At 44.8% G+C, this 22,936-nt stretch overlaps 1 protein-coding gene across 1 annotated transcript in view; it reads right to left on the bottom strand.

Moving 5' to 3' along the window:
* The window catches only part of LOC120309338 (disintegrin and metalloproteinase domain-containing protein 9-like), a 40,283-nt gene extending 17,645 nt beyond the window's left edge, over positions 1-22,638 (bottom strand). Inside the window, exons 1-14 of the mRNA XM_039346474.1 lie at positions 21,150-22,638; positions 18,314-18,472; positions 16,647-16,732; positions 15,543-15,604; positions 13,648-13,726; positions 11,619-11,695; positions 9,491-9,689; positions 7,492-7,557; positions 6,728-6,799; positions 5,600-5,772; positions 4,986-5,064; positions 4,110-4,267; positions 2,908-3,076; positions 557-622 (exon numbers count right to left, since the gene is read on the bottom strand). Coding sequence (XP_039202408.1) covers positions 557-622; positions 2,908-3,076; positions 4,110-4,267; positions 4,986-5,064; positions 5,600-5,772; positions 6,728-6,799; positions 7,492-7,557; positions 9,491-9,689; positions 11,619-11,695; positions 13,648-13,726; positions 15,543-15,604; positions 16,647-16,732; positions 18,314-18,347 — 1,320 coding nt within the window. The 5' untranslated portion in view covers positions 18,348-18,472; positions 21,150-22,638. The remainder of the gene's footprint in view (positions 1-556; positions 623-2,907; positions 3,077-4,109; positions 4,268-4,985; positions 5,065-5,599; positions 5,773-6,727; positions 6,800-7,491; positions 7,558-9,490; positions 9,690-11,618; positions 11,696-13,647; positions 13,727-15,542; positions 15,605-16,646; positions 16,733-18,313; positions 18,473-21,149) is intronic.
* Between the last annotated feature and the right edge of the window lie 298 nt (positions 22,639-22,936).

Raw genomic sequence — 22,936 nt, 5'->3', positions numbered from 1 at the left:
CACTGGAGTAGAGAGCTGGTCTCTGACACAAGGCCACCTGAAGAGACTGGAAGCCTTTGAAATGTGGATTGACAGGCGGCTGTTAACGTAGAAGTTGGACTGACAAGATCAGAAATGAGGAGGGGATAAGCCACCTGGGAAAGCCCAGGGAAATCATCAAAACAATTAAAAAACGAAAATTAGAATATTTCGGACACGTGATGCGACACCTAGAAAAATACGGCATGCTCCATTTAATCCTCCAGGGAAAGATGGAAGGCCAATGAAGTCCAGGCAGAAGAAGAACATCGTGGCTTCAAAATCTAAGGGACCGGTTTGGACAAAATTCAGCAGCACTTTTTCGTGCGGCTGCTGATAAAAACAGGATCGCCAACGTCCGATAACGGATAGGGCACAAGAAGAAGAAGAAGATTTTTTTTAATAAAATAATATTAGCATTTTCTACAATTGTACCCCGAACATTATTTTTAAGTTAACTTTTTTTTCCCCCTGGCAAGTCGTTAATCTGTCAACCATCAGGGATGTCGTTCAGTCGAGTTTTATTTGACCCACTTACGTGAAGTTGTCGTTGTTTTCCACTTTGTTTCAGAAAAATGCTCTGGATCCAGGTTCCTTCTATGTCCTAAGAAAGGAAGGAAAAGACCCTCACTCGACTCGCAAGAGACGGTGACCCTGTCTTGCAAGGTTAAAAAAAAACAACCCATCAGGACAAATTAGAAGCCCCCAAAATCACCCAAAGGTGGGGCGAAATTTATATCTTTAGAGGAATGGGAAAGATTATGGAACATAAATTACAAATTGACACTATCAACTGCATATAGAGAGAATCAATATAAAATGATTTACAGATGGCATTTAACATCGGCGAGATTGGCCAAAATGTATAAAAACATAGACCCGAAGTGTTGGAAATGTAAAATCAGAGAAGGAACATTTTATCACATGTGGTGGCTGTGCCCCAAAGCAAAAAGTTATTGGGAACGAATAAGAGATTGGATACAGGAGATAACTGAGATACAAATGGACTTCAAACCAGAATTATTTCTTTTGGGCATAATCAATTTAAAGATGGAAAAACAACTCTCAACACATCATTATACACATATTGACTGCAGCTCGTATAGCATATGCTCAATGTTGGAAAAGTGAAAATATACCCAGAAATGACATGCTTATGTACAAAATCTTGGAATGCGCAGAAATGAACAAACTTACGTTAGAATTAAAAGACAAGGAGGCGACAGAATTTTATGAAATTTGGAATAAATGTTATAATTGGCTAGAACAGAAAAAGAAAAAGACATAATTATTGATGTAAATAAAATGTAAAGAAGATGTAAAGAATGCTCAAAATGTATAGCACTGTTCTGTTAAAAGAAAAGATTTATGTTTATGTATTTTAAGTTTGTGTTGGTGTATGGTGTATGGTGAAAAAAAAAAACAATAAAAAAAATAAAAAACCAACAGCAACAACCAGCTGGCTTTCTTGTCCAGGACAGGCCTCAAACACATCGCCTTCTGGTGATTGGCCCAAAGTCGCCCCGTCGGCATTTATTTATTTTTTATTTGAATTTCAACGGTGTTCATAAGTTGAAGGCTAGCTAGATCTTTGGTGTTGTTTTTGTGTTTTGTTTCTTTGAACTGCCGAAAACAAACATTTCCTCTAAATTCAAGCCCTCTGCATTTAATAAATAAATCATGCAGTATCTTTTGGACAGAGCTTATGGCCGGCGCCAGCAGGAAATGTCCAATTCAGAGTCAAATTTTGAAAATTTTATTCCACATTTAGCCTGATTTGTATAAACGGCTTGTCTTCTGACGGATGGGGAGGGGGGGAAATCACACCCTTGGCCAAGCGCGGGGGTCTTCAAACATGGCCCTTTCATGATTTGTGGACTTCAATTCCCAGAATTCCTCAGCCAGGCACGCTGGCTGAAGAATTCTGGGAGTTGAAGTCCACAAGTCCTAAAAGGGCCAAGTTTGCACTAGCCTATGGAAACCTATAGCTTTTATTGGAGAAGATTATCAAAATAGAAGTTGAATAGCTTTTTATTCTCATCTGCAAGCAACTGACCCTCTTCATGTTCATTGAACTGATGTTTTTTTTCTCTCTCTCTCTCTCTAAAAAGTCTCTTCTGCTCTGCACGACCTCTGTTCCCAACGTCACAATTTCTCACAATCTCTCGGCCTTTATGGGGAGGCTGTAGTCTTCCTGGCAACATGCTTTCTTTTCTCCTCCTATACCAGGGCTAGGCAACCTTGGCTCTTTTATGACTGGTGGACTTCAACTCCCAGAATTCCTGAGCCAGCCATGCTGAGGGGAAAGGGAGAGGTTTCCAAGCTGAGCCATGCCAGTTGAGGAATTCTGGGAGTTGAAGTCCGCAAGTCATGAAGGGGCCATAGTTCCCCCATGCTGGCTGAAGAATTCTGGGAGTTGAAGTCCACGAGTCACGAAGGGGCCATAGTTCCCCCATGCTGGCTCAGGAATTCTGGGAGTTGAAGTCCATGAGTCATGAAGGGGCCATAGTTCCCCCATGGTGCCTCAGGAATTCTGGGAGTTGAAGTCCCCATGAAGGGGCCATACTTTCCCCCATGCTGGCTCAGGAATTCTGGGAGTTGAAGTCCATCAGTCATGAAGGGGCCATAGTTCCCCCATGCTGGCTCAGGAATTCTGGGAGTTGGTCCACCAGTCATGAAGGGACCATAGTTCCCCCATGCTGGCTGAGGAATTCTGGGAGTTGAAGTCCACGAGTCATGAAGGGGCCATAATTCCCCCATGCTGGCTCAGGAATTCTGGGAGTTGAAGTCCACCAGTCTTAAAGCGGTCCAGTTTGGCTGGCTGGGGAATTCTGGGAGTTGAAGTCCACCAGTCTTCAAGAGGTCCAGTTTGAGGGCCCCGGGTCTAACCTCTTCAATTCCGCAGTCGCACTCTTCATCCTCGTCATCGATGACACCGTTTCCACACTCCTTCATGATAAACACCTGGGCAGGTTTGTCCAGCAAACAAGTTTTTTCAGGTTTTTGGATCACTTTCAAATATTCCAGCCTGCTGCAGTTACTCAGTCTGGAGCAGTTCCTGTAAAACAATCAGTAGTTATCTTGTGAGCTGTCATTATTTATAAAGTATTTCTTGTATCTGGTCTACTATGCTATTGTATTCTGCTCTGTTCCTTTCTGTTCCATAATTGATTCTAGAATTGATTCTGCATCTATAAATTCTATTCTATTCTATTCTATTCTATTCTATTCTATTCTATTCTATTCTATTCTATTCTATTCTATTCTATTCTACTCTCTACTCTACTCTACTCTACTCTACTCTAACCCTCTTCTCTCCTCTCCTTCCAAACACCAGCTTGCTGGGAGACCTGGCCTCCAGGTAACACCTTTCAGATTCTACCTGCGCTGATCCTATGCAGTGCCACCTCCCTCCACCAGGGGCATCCATGGGGAAAGTCAAAAAGGTTAAGGTTTTTTTGCCCAGAAGGGATGCAGCTGCGGTTGCTAAGCACCGTCGCCATCTTGACTTTGCTGACCCCCTCTGGGGAATATTCTGTTCTATTCTCCATTCCATCCCATCCCATCCCATCCCATCCCATCCCATTTTCTATTCCATTTCATTCCATTTTCTATTCTATTCTATTCTATTCTATTCTATTCTATTCTATTCTATTCTATTCTATTCTATTCTGTACTTCTATTCTGTTCTGTTCTGTTCTATTCTCCATTCCATTCCATCCCATCCCATCCCATTTTCTATTCCATTTCATTCCATTTTCTATTCTATTCTATTCTATTCTATTCTATTCTATTCTATTCTATTCTATTCTATTCCATTCCATTCCATTCCATTCTGTATTTCTATTCTATTCTGTTCTGTTCTATTCTCCATCCCATCCCATTCCATTCCATCCCATCCCATCCCATCCCATTCCATTCCATTTTCTATTCTATTCTATTCTATTCTATTCTATTCTATTCTATTCTATTCTATTCTATTCTATTCTATTCTATTCTATTCTATTCTGTAATCCCATCCCATCCCATCCCATCCCATCCCATCCCATCCCATTCTAAAAACGAAGAACGAGGTTCCAGGTGCAACTTACGCTGTGCCCGAAGTCAGCATCAAACAGCTGCCAAACACTGTGCAGTTGCAGTCGCATTTTCTGGCTAAATTTGTGGGTGCATCATCGTGCGTGAAGCCGAGAGAATGACCCAGCTGGTGGGCGATGGTTTCGGCGTCAAATCGAGGCTTTTTACGGATCTGTACAGCATGAGACAAGAGTTAGACAACAGGTCAGAAAGCAAACGCGCTGGTCAATACAGGCAATCCCTCGACTTACGACCGCAAGTGAGTCTGACATTTCCGTCGCTAAGCGAGACAGTTGTGAAGCTAGCCTTCATGTGAACTGCTCTGGCTCCGCGTTTCTGGCACTTGCCCACTGACCCCCACATTAAGGGAAGCAGGCCCCACTGACCCCCACCCCTATGTGGTCCTCGTGTTACGACCTTAACGAAACCTGCCCATCACTGTCGTGACTTGTGATGGCGGAGCAGTAATAAAAATGAAATAAAATAATAAAAAAAGGAATCGGAGACGGACAACCCCAGTACCTGGACCAGTGGTTCTCAACCTGTGGGTCGGGACCCCATTTGGGGTCGAACGACCCTTTCACGGGGGTCGCCAAACAACGCAGTCCGCCATTTTTTCTCCCTTTTCCTTAGCTGTGCTCCTCCCTTTTATTCTATTGGCTTTTGAAAGCCAATAGAATAGACTCTCTTGAATAGAGTCTAATGCTATTGGCTTTCCAAAGCCAATAGGAATTGTCCAGGCTGTCTCTGCCCTGCTGAGCCCGCCAAAAGTCCCAGTCTGCAAACGGGGCTGCACCAGTTGAGTAGTCCTCAACTTACGACCGGTTGAGTAGTCCTCGGCTTATGACCGGTTGGGGGTCGCGGCATTAAAAAGGTTGAGAACCACTGACCTGGACGATGCTCACGGACACATGAGAGGGATGACAAAATTGTTCTCCCCATGAAAGTCCCGGAAGATTCCCGGTTGCCCTAAAACAGCGCAGGAAGAAGGATACAGGTTATTCTTCCCACCAAATTTCCATCCCTCGTTTAATGAAGGACATTGGCTTAACATGCAGAAGAAGTCCAATTCTAATCAAGCTAAAGGTCACAAAGCAGATTTATTTATTTATTTATTTTATGAGACTTACATACCACTTTAAGTGCAAGCACTCTCTAAGCGGTGTACACCAGTAAGCAATGTATATATATATATATATTTACATTGCCCCCAACAATCTGGGTCCTCATTTGACCTACCCCGGAAGGATGGAAGGCTGAGTCAACCTTGAGCCGGTGAGATTTGAACCGCTGACCTGCTGAACACAGTCAGCTAAAGTGGCCTGCACTACTGCACTCTCACTGCTGCGCCACCTCGGCTCTTATAATAATAATAAAAAAAATCAAACAAAATAAAACGTGTGGCCGTTGCTAATCCCCTGATCTCCCCCCCCCCTTTCCAGGTGATGCTCAATCGAGCCCAAGGGGTCATTTTTCCCGAAGGAAAAAGAGAAGGAAGACTTACGTCATTAAACCAGCGTGGTCAAAATGCTCGTGGTGCCGGAGTTTGTACCGGACGTACTCATAAAAGGCGTTCAAGTTCATAGACAGCTCGTGAGGATGGAGGGTCACATAATTTTTGTCCGTCCAGATCTCCATGCCAACCAGATAAACGTGGAGACCCAGCGGGAGGAATATCTGAGGACGGAAAAGAGGAAATTCTCAACGCCTGGTGGAACATGGGTGATATGATAGCAAGGTCCAGTATCTCAGGGGCTGCCCCAAAGAAGAGGGAGTCAAGCTATTCTCCAAAGCCTCTGAAGGCAGAACAAGAAGCAACGGGTAGAAACTAATCAAGGAGAGAAGCAACCTGGAACTAAGGAGAAACTTCCTGACAGTGAGAACAATTAGCCAGTGGAACAACCTGCCTCCAGAAATTGTGAATGCTCCAACCCTGGAAGTTTTTAAGAAGAGACTGGACAGCCATTTGTCTGAAATAGTAGCGGGTCTCCTGCCTGAGCAGGGGGTTGAACTAGATGACCTCCAAAGTCCCTTCCAATTTTATGATCATCATCATCACTACTACTACTACTACTACTACTACTACTACTGCTGCTATTACTATTATCTTTGTCCCAAAGGTGCTTTTTTCATAAACTGAAAACTGAACTTCTTTCTTTTTCTTTAAAGACATTTCGCTTCTCATCTAAAGAAGCTTCTTCAGCTCTGACCGGATGGTGGGGAAATGGAAGGATTTATACTCCTTGCAGACAGCTGGTCATTTGCATTCTTTTAGAGCAGGGCTCTTCAGACCTGGCCCTTTCATGACTTGTGGACTCCAATTCCCAGAATTCCTGAGCCAGCATGGGGGAACTATGGCCCCTTCATGACTTATGGACTTCAACTCCCAGAATTCCTCAGCCAGCATGGGGGAACTATGGCTCCTTCATGACTCGTGGACTTCAACTCCCAGAATTCCTCAGCTAGGTGCTCTCTCTCTCTCTCTCTCTCTCTCTCTCTCTGTCTCTCTCTCTCTCTCTCTCTCTCTCTCTCTCTCACACACACACACACACACACACACACGGCTGCCATCAGAGAAACACGGTTATTCAGTATTTGCCCTTAATGTGGCTTTAAGTTTCAGTTTACTTACGGTGTAAACGTGGTGCATCATATGGAACACTACCGACACCAAAGCGGTTTCATTACCACCGTAGAGGAGAAACTTAAGAGAAGGAGAAGGAGAAGAGAAGCAACTTAGCCCCACAAATTTACACAGTGCATCCATTCATGCTGTTCCCCGCAGGCGTCTGGGTCTAGCGGCCGTGCGTGGTTAAAGTGGCCTTGAGTAAAATGAGATTGTGGCTTTCACCTCAGAGGGTGGCAAGCTGCATTGGGATCTGGCAGCTGTTCCTGAGGGATTTTCTGACAGTCAGAACAATTAACCAGCGGAACAACCTCCCTCTAGAAGCTGTGAGTGCTCCAACACTTTTTAAGAAGAGACTGGACAGCCATTTGTCTGAAATAGTATACGGTTTCCTGCCTGAGCAGGGGGTTGGACTAGATGACCTCCAAGGTCCCTTCCAACTCTGTTATTCTGTTATCCTTCCTTCCTTCCTTCCTTCCTTCCTTCCTTCCCTCCCTCCCTCCCTCCTTCCTTCCTTCCTTCCTTCCTTCCCTCCCTCCTTCCCTCCCTCCCTCCCTCCCTCCCTCCTTCCTTCCTTCCTTCCTTCCTTCCTTTCTTCTCCATAACTGGAGGTTTTCAAGAAGAGACTGGACAGCCACCTGTCTGAAATAGGACAGAGTCTCCTGCTTGAGCAGGGGGTTGGACTAGATGACCTCCGAGGTCCCTCCCACCTCTGTGATTCTCTTATTTCCAGATCTCCTGTAAGCTACAACGTCCAGAGGCAAACGTACCGTGCTTTTGTCGGCAACGGCATAATATTCTAGGTATCGGTTGACTGTCCGGTTGAGGTCAGCTTGCTGGAATGAAATCGACGGAAACGGTTAGGGAGGCGGTGACGAAATGTCCTGGCAACTCTCAGGAAGCATCAACCCAATGTGGGCACCATCTTGACTTTTTTGACCTGCAGGCTGCATTGGGTACCAGGGACCTTTTAAAAAATAAGAGTTCTAACACTTTTCAGGTGCAAAAATCAAAACTGCGCAGGTAGCTTCCGACTTAGAGCCATTCGTTTAGTGCAGGGGTAGGCAACCTTGGCTGTTTTATGATTCGTGGACTTCAATTCCCAGAATTCCTCAGGCAGCCATGCTGAGGGAAAAGAGAGGTTTCCAAGCTGAGCCAGGCTGGCTGAGGAATTCTGGGAGTTGAAGTCCCCAAGTCATGAAGGGGCCATAGTTCCCCCATGCTGGCTGAGGAATTCTGGGAGTCGAAGTCCACGAGTCATGAAGGGGCCATAGTTTTCCCATTGATAAATATACATCAATATGATAAATCTTCAGAGTCAGTTAAACCTACAATACAATGGAAACTAATTGAATAAGAAAAATACAGATGGTGAGAGTCAGGAAGAGATTAAGGAAGTAAGATAAACCATATAGGCAAAAATAGCTGTGTCTGAGGAAGGAAGAAGAGAAGCTATAAAAATATATAGGAAATGGCTAGCCAGGAAGGTTGAATGGAGAATAGGAAAATAAGCTGAATAAGATAAGAAGAGAGGCACACTGAATTGAAAAGCAGGAAAAGAACATATTGTTTAAAATGGAGATATAAATATATACTAAGTTTAAAATAACCATTTACATGTCTAATTTTTCTTATTCTTATTGTATAAGTGAATATGATTTAGTTATGTTATCAGGAAATGTGTATAGGCGGACGGAAAGAGTGTAACCTCATAGTAGTACCTCAGCCAATGGGGAAAGAGGAGGGCTGTAGCGGCCGGTGATAGGGATGAATAAAAGAAGGAGATATTTTGGGTTAAAACTTTGGAGAGAACCAAGCTTAGAAAGCTTCTCTCCCCACTTATTGCAATAAACGAAACAAAAGGCCTTCACTGTGTCTTGGCTGGTTATTGGTCAGGCGAGCTTGCCTCTGGTCACAAAGGAAAGTAGCCAGGAGCACATAACACCATGCTGGCTGAGGAATTCTGGGAGTTGAAGTCCACGAGTCATGAAGGGGCCATAGTTCCCCCATGCTGGCTCAGGAATTCTGGGAGTTGAAGTCCACCAGTCATGAAGGGGCCAAAGTTTCCCTCATATGGGCTGAGGAATTCTGGGAGTTGAAGTCCACGAGTCATGAAGGGGACATAGTTCCCCCACTCTGGCTGAGGAATTCTGGGAGTTGAAGTCCACGAGTCATGAAGGGGCCATAGTTTCCCCATGCTGGCTGAGGAATTCTGGGAGTTGAAATCCACGAGTCATAAAAGAGCCAAGGTTGCCTACCCCTGGTTTAATGACTTCCTTCCTTCCTTCCTTCCTTCCTTCCTTCCTTCCTTCCTTCCTTCCTTCCTTCCTTCCTTCCTTCCTTCCTTCCTTCCTTCCCCACCACTGGAGGCTTTTAAGAGGAGACTGGACAGCCACCTGTCTGGAATGGTACAGGGTCTCCTGCTTGAGCAGGGGGCTGGACTAGAAGACCTCCAAGGTCCCTTCCAGCTGTATTCTGATTCTGGGGAAAAAGCAGCGGGCGTGTGCGCCTGGCCCTAGCACAAATGGAGCTTGGAGTGTGAATGCCTGCGCCCGCTCAAATACAGCTGCATGCACATGCACGCTCGCCTGTCCCTTGCACAGCCTGGGGATTTGGGGACCCGTGCTATAGAGCATGCAGGCAACTCTGCTATGTCAACTGTTTAAGCTGGCCTACCTCAAAGGGCTGTCAGGAGCGGATGTTCTTAGTGCGAAAAGCTTTCCCCTCAACAAAATCTCCAGTGGGATCAAGACCCAGAAACCAACTTACCTGCCTGGAGGAAACATCTGGATCTTCTTCAGCCCTCACCATTCTCACCTCTCTACCTGGCCCGCCTGCGCCATCTTCGGCGATTCCCACGCAGGGTCCTTGCGGCTGCGGACCCCGTCGGTAAATGAAGTGTAGGAACGTGGAGGAATTTTCAACCGGCTGAATTTCGTAGGTTAAGGAGCCAAATTGTATATGTCCCCTGCAAGGGGGGAGAAGAATTATCAACCGCCCAGACTCCGTCGCGGTTGGTTCAAGTGGATTAAAATACAGGCAGTCCTCGACTTACGACGGTTCGTTTAGCGATCATTCAAAATTACAGCGGCATTGAAAAAAAGGGACTTACGGCCACTTTTCACGAGCTTTGCAGCGTGGTCACGTGATCAAAATTCAGATCTTGGCAACTGACTCGCCTTTATGACGGTCACAGTGGCCCCGGGGTCAGGTGATCCCCTTTTGCGATCTTCTGACAAGCAAAGTCATTCACTTAACAACGGAGGTAGGGAAGGCTGTAAAATGGGGCCAAACTCACTTAACTGTCTCGTTTAGCAACGTAAATGTTGGGCTCAGATGTTGGTCGTAAGTTGAGGACTACCTCTACAATAGAGTATCTGTTTGAGCATTTACACATATGTCATTGGCATGTGGGTGCACACACAGGTGCAGCCTGTGTGTGCACCTGACATGTGGGGGGGTCGTTTCTTCCACTCTTTGCACCCACCAGGGCTGAGGAAGAGGAGGAGCGGCAGCACCGCCCCCAAACATGGCGCCCCCAGCCTCCACCAGGAAAAGAGGTGCTTCCCCTCCGCCATTTTGCTTAGGCTCCTCCCTCCTCAGGGTTCCAACTGTCACCTGCCCTGAAGCCCCACCCCTCAGCAGCTCAGGTGAGAAAAGCCCCGCCTCCTCAGATTCTAAGTTTCAATGGCCACTCAGGACGAAAGCCTACTGGATCCGCCTCCCCTCTCCCATTGGCTCCTTAATTCGGCTGCCTTTCAATGGAGGCCCCGCCCCCTTCATGTTTTTGAGAAGCGGCCACATCCCGCCTCCCTCATGCCCCGCCCTTTCAACTGCCACTCAAGTCCAAGCCCCTGCCCTCCTCAGATTCCAAGGGGGGGCAAAGCTCACTTAATGGATGCTTCACTTAAGCCCAGAAATTTTGAGCTCAATCGTGGTCGTACGTGGAGGACTGCAGGTAAGTCCTCGACTTAGGACCACAGCTGAGCCCAAGCTTTCTGTTGCTAAGCGAGACAGAAGCATTTTACGACCTTCCTTGCCACAGTTGTTAAGTGATATCACGGTTGTTAAGTGAATCCGGGTTTGCCCATTGATGAGGCTTGTCCAAAGGTGGCCAAAGGGGATCACGTGACCCTGGGATACTGCAACCGTCATAAGTATGAGTCAGTTGCCATGCATCTGAATTTTGATCATGTGACCCTGGGGATGCTGCAACCGTCGTAAGTGTGAAAAATGGTCACAAGTCACTTTTTTCAGGGCCGTTGGAACTTCGAACGGCCATTAAGTGAACTGGCATGACATCTGAACTGCCCTGAAGACAAATTCATTTACATAAAAGATTATATTATTGTTGTTGTTGTTATTGTTATTATTTGTCTGAAATGGTATAGGGCAGGGGTAGGCAACCTTGGCTCTTTTATGACTTGTGGACTTCAATTCCCAGAATTCCTGAGCCAGCATGGGGGAACTGTGGCCCCTTCATGACTCGTGGACTTCAACTCCCAGAATTCCTGAGCCAGCATGGGGGAACTATGGCTCCTTCATGACTTGTGGACTTCAACTCCCAGAATTCCTGAGCCAGCATGGCTCAGCTTGGAAACCTCCCTTTCCCCTCAGCATGGCTGGCTCAGGAATTCTGGGAGTTGAAGTCCACCAGTCATAAAAGAGCCAAGGTTGCCTACCCCTGGTATAAGGTTTCCTGCCTGAGCAGTGGGTTGGACTAGATGACCTCCAAGATCCCTTCCAACTTTATTATTATTATTATTGTTGTTGTTCTTGTTGTTATGGACAGCAATTTGTCTGAAATGGTATAGGGTTTCCTGCCTGAGTAGGGGGTTGGACTAGATGACCTCCAAGGTCCCTTCCAACTCATCATCATCATCATCATCATCATTACCAAAGTCCACTGCAGGTGGAGAGGACGACTTGAGAATCTGGCACTCCATCCACATAGCCGCTGTAATAGCAATTGTCCTATAAAATCGGGGAGGGGGTGAGGAAAAAGAAAACACATTTCCAGAATAAATTCAAATGGAAGATTTCGCTCAGTCGATATATTCCCAAGACGGGATTCTTCCGTCATTCCATTCAGAAGAATAGAATTCGAATCTGCGGCGGTGAGGAAAAATAGCTCAGGACTCTTGTCACACCTGACTTGGATTTTTCGGAGCTTAAGAGCTGCTTTTCGGAGACAAGAAATATTATGGAACAATATGTCCCCCACCCTCCCCCACTGGTGGGGTGTTGTCGTTTGGGATTCTGGTTGTGAAGCTCAAGGAAGTTCACGTTATTCTCCAAAGCACCAGAGGGAAGGACGAGAAACCATGGTTGGAAACTGATCAAGGAGAGAAGCAACCTGGAATTAAGGAGAAATTTCCTGGCAGTGAGGACAATCAACCAGTGGAACTCCTTGCCACCAGACGTTGTAGGAGCTCCATCACTGGAGGCTTTTAGGAAGAGACTGGACAGCCACTTGTCTCAGATGGTAGATTCTCCTGCTTGAGCAGGGGGCTGGACTTGAAGACCTCCAAGGTCCCTTCTATTCTATTCTATTCTATTCTATTCTATTCTATTCTATTCTATTCTATTCTATTCTATTCTATTCTTAACCTGGAATTAAGGAGAAATTTCCTGACAGTGAGGACAATTAACCAGTGGAACAGCTTGCCACCAGAAATCGTGGGCATCACTGGAGATTTTCAAGAAGAGGCTAGACAGTCACTTGCCACAGATGGTTTAGGTCAGTGGTTCTCAACCTTTTTAATGCCGCGACCCCCAACCGGTCGTAAGTCGAGGACTACTCAACCGGTCGTAAGTCGAGGACTACTCAACTGGTGCAGCACCATTTGCAGAATGGGACTTTTGGCGGGCTCAGCAAGGCAGAGACAGCCTGGACAATTTCTATTGGCTTTTGAAAGCCAATAGAATTAGACTCTATTCAAGAGAGTCTATTCTATTGGCTTTCAAAAGCCAATAGAATACAAGGGAGTAGCACAGCTAAGGAAAAGGGGGAAAAAATGGCGGACTGCGCTGTTTGGCGACCCCCGTGAAATGGTCGTTCGACCCCAAATGGGGTCCCAACCCACAGGTTGAGAACCACTGGTTTAGGTTCTCTTGCTTAAGCAGGGGGCTGGACTAGAAGACCTCCAAGGTCCCTTCCAGCTCTATTCTATTCTAGGGGGGACATGATAGCAGTCTCCCAGTATATGAGGGGCTGCCAGAAAGAGGAGGGGGTCATCTCATTTTCCAAAGCACCAGAAGGCAGGACAAGAAGCAATGGAGACCGGACAGACTACCATTTGTCTGAAATAGTATGGGGTCTCGTGCTTAAGCAAGGGGATGGACTAGAAGACCTCTAAGGTCTCCTCCAACTAACTCTGAAAAGAAAACCAGCATTTTGATCAGGCAAGAAGAAATGGGCAAGAAGACTCACCACAGTTCGCTTAGTTAATTTCATTGTGAGTTACACAACGACAATAAAGATATTCTATAGTGTATTCTAATAGTTACAACGGAACTGGAAAAGTGACTTATGAACCATTTTCCACACTTACGACCGCCGCGGCATCCCCAGGGTCACGTGATTTACATTCGGATGCTTGATAACTGACTCGCATTTACGACGGTCACAGCGTCCCGGGGGTTACACGATCCTCTTTTGCGACCTTCTGACAACCCAAGTCAACGAGGGGGAAGTTGGATTCGCTTAACGACCGTGTTGCTAACTTAACAGCTGTGGCAATTCGCTTAAGGAAACGTGGCAGGTGAGGTCGTAAAATGGGGCAAAACTCACTGAACAAACGTCTCAGTTAGCAACATACATTTTGGGCTCCACGATGGTCATCCGTTGAGGTGGGTACCTATACGAGATTTATGGACTATAAAAGAGGCCAATAAAATGATATACAGCCACGCATCAAATTTACCTGAATATATGGATGTTCTGCAACCAGCTCTCCCTTCACATTATAAGTATAAACTGGCATATTTTCCCTGACAAAGAATCTGAAAATGTAAAAAAAAAGGGGATTAATCTCCTCAGACATTTTGGGCCCCAAAGTTGAGCAAACTTTGCAGACTGATTGGCTGTCTTGCTCATAGTCCTTACTGTAGATTAATGGTGGCAGGAATTGGCTATATCTTTTTTTTAATATATAAAAAATTTTATTAATTTTTTTTCAACAACATATTTAATTTTTCCAATCAACAAGTTGTCTGGAGTTTGCTATGCTAATACATGTTCAATTCCTAATCCTTCATTCTCTCCTCTAACCAAGAATAAAATAAAAGGAATTGGCTATATCTAATTTAATGAAGAGAAGGACCGGGATGACATGGTGATAATAACAACAACAACAACAGAGTTCGAAAGTATCTTGGAGGTCATCTAGTCCAAACCCCCTGCTCAGGCAGGAACCCTACACCATTTCAGACCAGTGGCTGTCCAGTCTCTTCTTAAAAACTTCCAGTGTTGGAGCATTCACCACTTCTGGAGGCAAGTGGTTCCACTGGTTAATTGTTCTAACTGTCAGGAAGTTTCTCCTTGGTTCCAGGTTGCTTCTCTCCTTGATGAGTTTCCATCCGTTGCTTCTTGTCCTGCCTTCAGGTGCTTTGGAGAATAAGCTTGATTGCCTCTTCTTTGGGGCAGCCCCTGAGATACTGGAAGGCTGCTATCCTGTCCCCCCTTGTCCTTCTCTTCGTTAAACTGGACATACCCAATTCCAGCAACCGTTCCTTGTATGTTTTAGCCTCCACTCCCCTGATCATCTTTGTTGCTCTTCTCTGCACTCTTTCCAGGGTCTCAGCATCTTTTTTACATCGTGGTGACCAAAACTGGATGCCGTATTCCAAGTATGGCCTTACCAAGGCCTTATAAAGTGGTATTAACCCTTCACCTGATCTTGATTCTATCCCTCTGTTGATGCAGCCCAGCACTGTGTTGGCTTTTTTGGCAGCCTTCAAATATTTGAGGGGCTGCCACAAAGAAGAGGGGATCAAACTATTCTCCAAAGCACCAGAGGGCAGGACAAGAAGCAATGGATGGAAACTCACCAAAGAGAGAAGCAACCTGGAACTAAGGAGAAACTTCCTGACAGTGAGGATAATCAACCAGTGGAACAGCTTGCCACCAGAAGTTGTGGGTGCTCCATCACTGGAGGGCTTTAAGAAGAGACGGGACAACCATTTGTCTGGAGTGTTATAGGGTTTCCTGCCTGAGCAGGGGGTGGATTAGAAGACCACCAAGATCCCTTCTAACTCTGTTATTTTGTTAGTCAAACAAAGAGAAGGATTGGGGGGGGGGAGATGATAGTTGCCTTCCAATATTTGAGGGGCTGCCACAAAGAAGAGGGAGTCAAGCTATTCTCCAAAGCCCCTGAAGGCAGGAGAAGAAGCAACGGGTGGAAACTAACCAAAGAGAGAAGCAACCTGGAATTAAGGAGAAACTTCCTGACAGTGAGAACAATTAACCAGTGGAACAGCTTGCCACCAGAAATTGTGGGTGCTCCATCACTGGAGGCTTTTAAGAGACTGGACAGCCACTTGTCTGACATGGTATAGCGTCTCCTGCTTGAGCAGGGGGCTGGACTAGAAGACCTCCATGGTCCCTCCCAGCCCTATGATTCTATGCATTGTCTTCATTACATTTACATTTTCCACTTATGGTTATTTATGAGATTTTTTTATTTAAAAAAAGTTTTGAGTTTGTTTTTATGTTTTATGACATCAACCACCGGGAGTTGCTTTTGTTAAATCTAGAAGGATGTAAACACAATTCATCAGGCAGTCCCACACAGCCCATTAAAACAAAACAGCCACTTACTGTTGTTTCAGATGCACAATTTTGTATTGCCCTTCCATCTTAATCATGTAACTCAAATATGCCTGAAGGTAGATGGAGAAAATGCAAAAGGGTTCATTAATATTTTGATCCCCCTGTTCTTTTTAATGCCACTGCGAATAACGATTTGTGTGCTCATTTGCAGGGTGCTTATCTATGAAAGTTCTGGAGAATATATATACCCTTTTGAGATGTATGGCTAGCTGATGAGAGCTAAATAGCTCGCAATAGCTATACTAGTCTCCCTTTAATTCTTTATTGGCAATCCAAATTTGACATATATGTGTGTGTATGTGTGCGTGTGTGTGTGTGTATTTGTTTTCTGAGATTTTCGCGGGTGTTTGTATGTAGGTCTTTGGTTATTCGGGTTTTCTCCCGCGTCAAATTGGAAGTGTCTTGGCGACGTTTCGACAAAGTCCCATTCGTCATCTTCAGGCTGGTGTTTTTGGCTTCGTGCTTCTAGGAGCAATGAGTGATCGTAGCTGTTTCTTCCTTTTAACTGCCAGTGGGGGTATGAACTGATTGGGTGGGAGCTTGGCTGTGTTCTGATTGGGTGGAGGTGTGTCAAGCCCCCAACCAATCAGAACACAGTAAAATACTAAACTAAACTAAACTAAGCTAAGCTAAGCTAAGCTAAACTACACTACACTACACTACACTACACTACACTACACTACACTAAACTAAACTAGTTAATGAAGAGCTAAACAGGAATTTTCACTTCGTTGTGCTCCAAGAGTTCTCAATCACCACATTTTTGGATTTTTAGAAGTGGGAGCACGTTCTTGAGAAACCAAAATCTGTATATCCCTCTTTTGACCGGAACGCAAGAGAATGGTTGGCTTATTAGAGAAAACCTAAACCATGGTTTATCAATTGCAATAGCTAAGATCTTCCAAAACCAACCACTGGAACGAAGAACGGCCAGTTCTTTTTTGCAGTCCTCTTGGTGATTCATTTCTTGTTTTGCCTGAACTTAGTACAGGAACGCAACCATTGTGGCTTGACAGCTACGGATGATGATTTATGTGCAAATCAGGCAGGGGCGGGATTATGTGCACAGTAATGAATCAAAACACAACTGACCTTGCTGTTGTAATGAGAATTTGTTTCCAGCTGCAGGGGTTCTATTACTTCTGAGTAAAGGTATGTCGAAAATGTGCGGACGAAACCTATAAAGAAAATACAGAGAAAAGAGAAATTAATATTTGCAGGATTGACATGGTGTTGACGGTGGGACTGGGGCCCCGAGGAGCAACGCACTGCTTGAGGTAGTGATGGGGTAAGAAAACCTCATTCCCCCCCCCCCCATCCAGTCCATGTCTTCGTTCCGGTTTCAGTCTAGTTTTTAAAACCTTAATCTGTGTAGTTCTAATGCTTTAACATTTTAATTATTTTTCTGCCTTAACGGAAGCCTTGCGGAAGGGACCTCGGAGGTCTTCTAGTCCAACCCCCTGCTCAGGAAGAAAACCCTAGAATCATTCCAGACAAATGGCTGTCTAGTTTGTTCTTGAAAGCCTCCAGTGATGAAGCGCCTGCAACTTCTGGTGGCAAGCAGTTCCACTGGCTAATTGTCCTCACTCTTAGGAATTTTCTCCTCGGTTCCAGGTTGCTTCTCTCCTTGATCGGTTTCCATCTATGGCTTCTTGTCCTGCCTGGAGAATAAATTGACCCCCCCCTCTTCTTTGTGGCAGCTCCTTAACTAATAATGATAATAACAACAATAAAGTTGGAAGGGACCTTGGAGGTCATCTAGTCCAACCCCTGCTCAGGCAGGAAACCCTATACCATTTCAGACAATAATGTAGTATTGGAAGACTTGCTATCATGTCACCCCTGGTCCTTCTCATCATTAAACTAGACACACCCAATGCCCGTTTTATAGGTAGTCCTCGACTCACAATGATTTGTTTAGTGACCAAGGCTACAATGGCATTGACTTATGACCGTTTTTCACACTTACGACCGTTGCAGCATCTCTGTGGTCACGTGATCAAAATTCAGACGCTTGGCAACTGACTCCTAGTTATGACGGGTTGTAGCGTCCCCGGGGGGGGTCACGTGATCCCCTTTTGCGACCTTCTGACACGCAAAGTCAATGGGGGGAAGCCTTATTCATTTAACAATCAGGTTGCTAAGGACTGTGGACCAAAAAGGTCATAAAATTGGGCAAAATTCCCTTAACAACTGTCTCGCTTAGCAACGTAAATGTTGGGCTCAGATGGGGTCGTAAGTTGAGGACTACCTCTACAATAGAGTGTCCGTTTGAGCATTTACACATATGTCATTGGCATGTGAGTGCACACACATGTGCAGTCCCCCAAGGGGGGGTAAACTGACATGTGGGGGGGTCGTTTCCCCCACTCTTTGCACCCACCAGGGCTGAGGAAGAAGAGGAGCGGCAGCACCGCCCCCAAACGTGGAGCCCCCAGCCTCCACCAGGAAAAGAGGTGCTCCCCCTCCGCCATTTTGCTTAGGCTCCTCCCTCCTCAGGGTTCCAACTGTCACCTGCCCTGAAGCCCCACCCCTCAGCAGCTCAGATGAGAAAAGCCCCGCCTCCTCAGATTCTAAGTTTCAATGGCCACTCAGGACCAAAGCCCACTCCTTCTGGACCCGCCCCCCCTCTCTCATTGGCTCCTTAACTCGGCTGCCTTTCAATGGAGGCCCCGCCCCCTTCATGTTCTTGAGAAGCGGCCACATCCCGCCTCCCTCATGCCCCGCCCTTTCAACTGCCACTCAAGTCCAAGCCTCACCTCTTCCCTGGCTTCCAATGACAGCTGCATGCATCTCCCAGTAGACAGGAAAGGAGGCAAAGCTGCAGAGCCTTCTGGGTAATTTATAGTCCCCTTCCTACCTCACAGGATTGTTGTGAGGGCAAAATTAGGGGAAATAGCCAGGAAGCTGCCTCGAGCCTTGAAAGAGAAGGACAGATATAAGAGCTAATAATAAAAATAGGATAATCAGGATGGTGGGCATTGTTATTTTTTGATTTGAAAACTCTGGCCATTAAAACACATAGTGCAATTTCAAAAGCCTGCTAAGGAAGGTTGCATTTTTCAGAGAAATCGGCCAGTGCTTTCATTCTTTTGATACAATTTTGCTGAAATTGTATTTTCTATTTCTATTGCATAGAGTCAGTTCGGAATTAGACGGTGCCTAAACTGAACAAACTACATTAATTATAATTTAGCCCTAATTCCCAGGCTTGGTTTGTGGATAAAACTGGTTTTACTTATTTACTTTTTCTATTTGCATAATATCAGATTTATTTGCTTCCTTGATCTATTTGCGTATTGCCAACTTTACTTGCTCGCTTATCCATTTGCATATTGTCAATTTATTTGTTTACTTGTTTTAGATCTGTATTGCTAAATTTATTTGCTTACTTATTCTGTTTGCATATTGCCAGATCAATTGATTAGAGAAAACCAGGATGTAAATTTCACAAACGTTAAACTCATGGAGCCACTAACTAGAGCAATAATACACTATTAATAAATAAAAACTGGAGAAAAAAAATGACAAACAGGAGAATAGTTAACAGTAACTCTGGAAGAAAAAGTTCAAAGGGCATGTGGGATCTTTGTTGATCTGGCAGAAAGCACATCGTCTGAAAATAAAAAAAGCAATCCGATGAAATTAATTAAAATCTCCACAGCAGGAATGTTTAAAATCAAAATTGTAACCAGACTAGTAAGAATAGTTAACACAACCAATTACCAGTAATACTGTAGTGAAGTAGTACTGGTGCAGTAGTAGTAGCGTAGTAGTATTATAATATGAATAGGATTGATGATAATATGGAAATAAAGGTAACAACTTAGATGTAGTAGTAATAATCATCGTATGGAAAAAAGAGATAACGCACCAAAATTGCAAGGCGACAATAGAACCCAGTACTGTAATTAAACTGATTTTTTTTTTTTTTAAAAAAAGGAATTCTGTGAGTCAAAGTCCACCTGTGCTGGCTGAGGAATTCTGGGAGTTGAGGTTCATCTGTGCTGGCTGGGGAATTCTGGGAGTTGAAATCTGCTGGGAAAAGGACTAAGAGCATCCACCTGCCCCAGGTGGAGGCCCCACCCCCTCTGGTCTAGCCCCGCCTACAGTGGTCCTCTGCCTGGCCTTCCTCTCACTGTGGGCCGTTGCCCGGGGCAACCAAGCAGCAGCCAGAGGGATGAAGGCAACTGCCAGGCCGCTGGCAGGAGCATCCAGGCCTCTGTGACCCCTTGATTAAGTGGGTTCAGAGCCCTCTGGGGCGGCAGCCCCCCCTCCCAGCGTTGGGGGTCTCTGGAGTTGCAGCTTCCCTCCGACGGCAGGCACTTCCTCCCCCTCTAGGTGACCCCCCCCCGAAAGGGCCTGCTGAGCCATTTCCTCAAGGCATGTGCAGAGTGCTATCCCTTCTGAAGAGAAAAGCAAGGGCTGGTCTGTCTAAAGGGAGAAGAGCAAACTTGGGTAAAGCAGGGGGGGGGTCAAAAAAGTCAAGATGGCGGCTGGGACCGCCCAACCAAAGCCCTACCCAGCGAACTGTGAAATGGGCAGCGTTGTCAATTTAGCAAATAAATATATATATTTACTTGGGATCTGCTCAGCGCCGGGAACACACGTCCTTTATTTTCAAGGACAAGTCTTTATTTCATCTTACTTCATTTTCTCTTACTTTTTTTGGGGGGGGGGAGGAAAGCTGCCCCTTAGATTTATTTCATTTCATGATGGATTTCCTTGCTTTGGCTCTGGAATTTTCCTCCATCAAGATATAAACATACAGAATTGACATCTTTATTATTTCTTTCAGATTTGTCCAAACCTTTTGAGGCCTAGCCTTTATTTTCTGGCAAGAAAACACGGTCGCTGTAATGAAGGGCAGCCCATCTAGGATATGAGCTCTGGGCCTGCCTTGACTGGGTTTTTTTTGACATCCCTGTAAACAATCCACTGAGAGTGTCTCTGATCATGTGCAGAACGCCATCCCTTGTCGAAAAGCTGGCTCCACAAGGTCATTCTCATGCAATGGGGTAGCCTCTTGGCATCCCCGTCCTTCATGGGGTTTTGCAAAGGTGGCCTCCAGAGAGCCCTTTGTGCTTGCCCTATTTTATTTTATTTTATTTTATTTTATATTTTATTTATTTTATTTTACTTTACTTTACTTTATTTATTTTATTTTATTTTACTTTATTTTATCATTATTTTTCTATTTATTTTTTATTTTATTTTATTTTTCTATTTAATTTTATTATTTTTTCTATTTTATTTTATTTTACTTTATTTTATTTTGTTATTTTTTCTATTTGCTTTATTTTATTGTATTGTATTATTTTTTCTATTTATTTTATTTTATTATTTCATTTCATTTTACTTTACTCTATTTTATTTTATTTTATTATTTTATTTCATTTTATTTTATTTTATATTATTTTATTATTTCATTTCATTTTATTTTATTCTGCTTTGCTTTACTTTATTTTATTTTATTATTTTATTATTTTATTTTTTATTTTATTTTGTTTTGTTTTAATTTATTTTAATTTATTTTATTAAATAAAGAAATTATTTTTCATTATTTTCACAAGTAACTCATCATATCCACCCTACCTTCCTCCTTCTATTTCCCCCACCACAACAGCTCTGCGAGGCGGGCTGGGCTGAGAGAATGGGGCAGGCCCAAGATCACCCAGCCGGCTTTCACGCTGGCAGGAATTTCGTTCTCCAGCTTGGCTTCCTCAAAACAAAAGAGCATTTGTCCATTAGTCATCAACACCTTTTTTTAAGTCGACAAGGGCGTTATATTTTATAGACAGGTAGTCCTCTACTTACGACCCGCAAATGAGCCCAAAATTTCCACTGCTAAGTGAGACAGTTGTTAAGTGAATTTTGATCTGTTTTATGCCACAGTTGTTAAGGCAATCACCGCAGTTGTGAAGTTAGCCACACAGTCGTTAAATGAATCCGGTTTCCCCCGTTAACTTTGCTCGCCAGAAGGTCGCAAAAGGGGATCACGTGACACCCCCCCGGGACCCAGCAACGGTCGTAAACATGAACCAGTTGCCGAGCGTCTCAATTTTGATCACGTGACCCCGCGGGGATGCAGAAACAGTCGTAAGTGTGAGGAACACTTTTTTCAGTGCTCTTTGTACGTTTGGCCCCTAAGCGAACCATCATAAGCCGAGGACTACCGTTGCGGCGTCTCCATTCCTCGTGAACTTTTATGAATTTTGAGAAAAAGATAATAATAATAATAATAATAATAATAATAATAATAATAATAATAATAATAAAGTTGGAAGGGACCTTGGGAGGTCATCATTCTAATTTTATTTCCTTGAATTTTCTTTTTCAAGCGTGCTCTTGGTCTTGGTCATCTTGAGGAAGGGAAGACGCTGGATGGGAAAATTCAAATTCCTGAAATCCGCGGTTAGTAGGACTCGCTCTGCACGGCCACGGAAGGAATAGTTTCTCTAATCTTTCGAAGAGCGGGACTCTTCCGTTCATCGGTGGTCTGGAGAAGTTGAAAATGAAAGGACGGAGATGAGAGCAATGCTTGAAGTCCGGGGGAAAAAAAAGCCGGCGCACGCTTGTCAGTTGGAAGTGCTTTGCTGCCCAAACCCCAGATGTGAATAGTGACAACGTTAGAAGCTACACAGAGCTCCTGATAGGTGAGTAGACTTCCTTTTTTCAGTTGTTATAAATAGGGAATGGCGATAAAGGAGAATATTCATAGGGGTTTGGAAAGGAAGAGGAGGAGGAGGAGGAGGAGGAGGAGGACGACGACGACGACGACAACGACGATAGTGGGGTCCTTGGTGTTCTCAGAGCTGGGTTGTTTTCTTGCAGACGTTTCATGACCCAGCTAGGGAACATCATCAGTGCTACAAGGGAGTGAGGTTTGCTCTCAATTTATATTCTAGTGTCTTGCCTGGTCAATGTTGATGGGGATGGTGTAAGAGGCTCTTTGGTTATGCTGTTTAATGTGAGCTTGTTTGGCAGTTCCTTGAATGTGGTATTGTTGTTAATCTTGGTGTTCATCTAGGGCAGGGGTAGGCCACCTTGTCTCTTTTATGGCTCGTGGACTTCAACTCCCAGAATTCCTGAGCCAGCCATGCTGAGGAGAAAGGGAGAGGTTTCCAAGCTGAGCCAGGCTGGCTCAGGAATTCTGGGAATTGAAGTCCACGAGTCATGAGGGGGCCATAGTTCCCCCATGCTGGCTCAGGAATTCTGGGAGTTGAAGTCCACGAGTCATGAAGGGGCCATAGTTCCCCCCATGCTGGCTCAGGAATTCTGGGAGTTGAAGTCCAAGAATCATGAAGGGGCCATAGTTCCCCCATGCTGGCTCAGGAATTCTGGGAGCTGAAATCCACGAGTCACGAAGGGGCCATAGTTCC

Source organism: Crotalus tigris, unplaced genomic scaffold (genome assembly GCF_016545835.1).
Source record: "Crotalus tigris isolate CLP2741 ecotype Arizona unplaced genomic scaffold, ASM1654583v1 scf7180000017997.644853, whole genome shotgun sequence".
NCBI lineage: Eukaryota > Metazoa > Chordata > Lepidosauria > Squamata > Viperidae > Crotalus > Crotalus tigris.
Note: the sequence above shows the minus strand (reverse complement) of the source record. Positions and strands in the feature narration are given on the sequence as shown.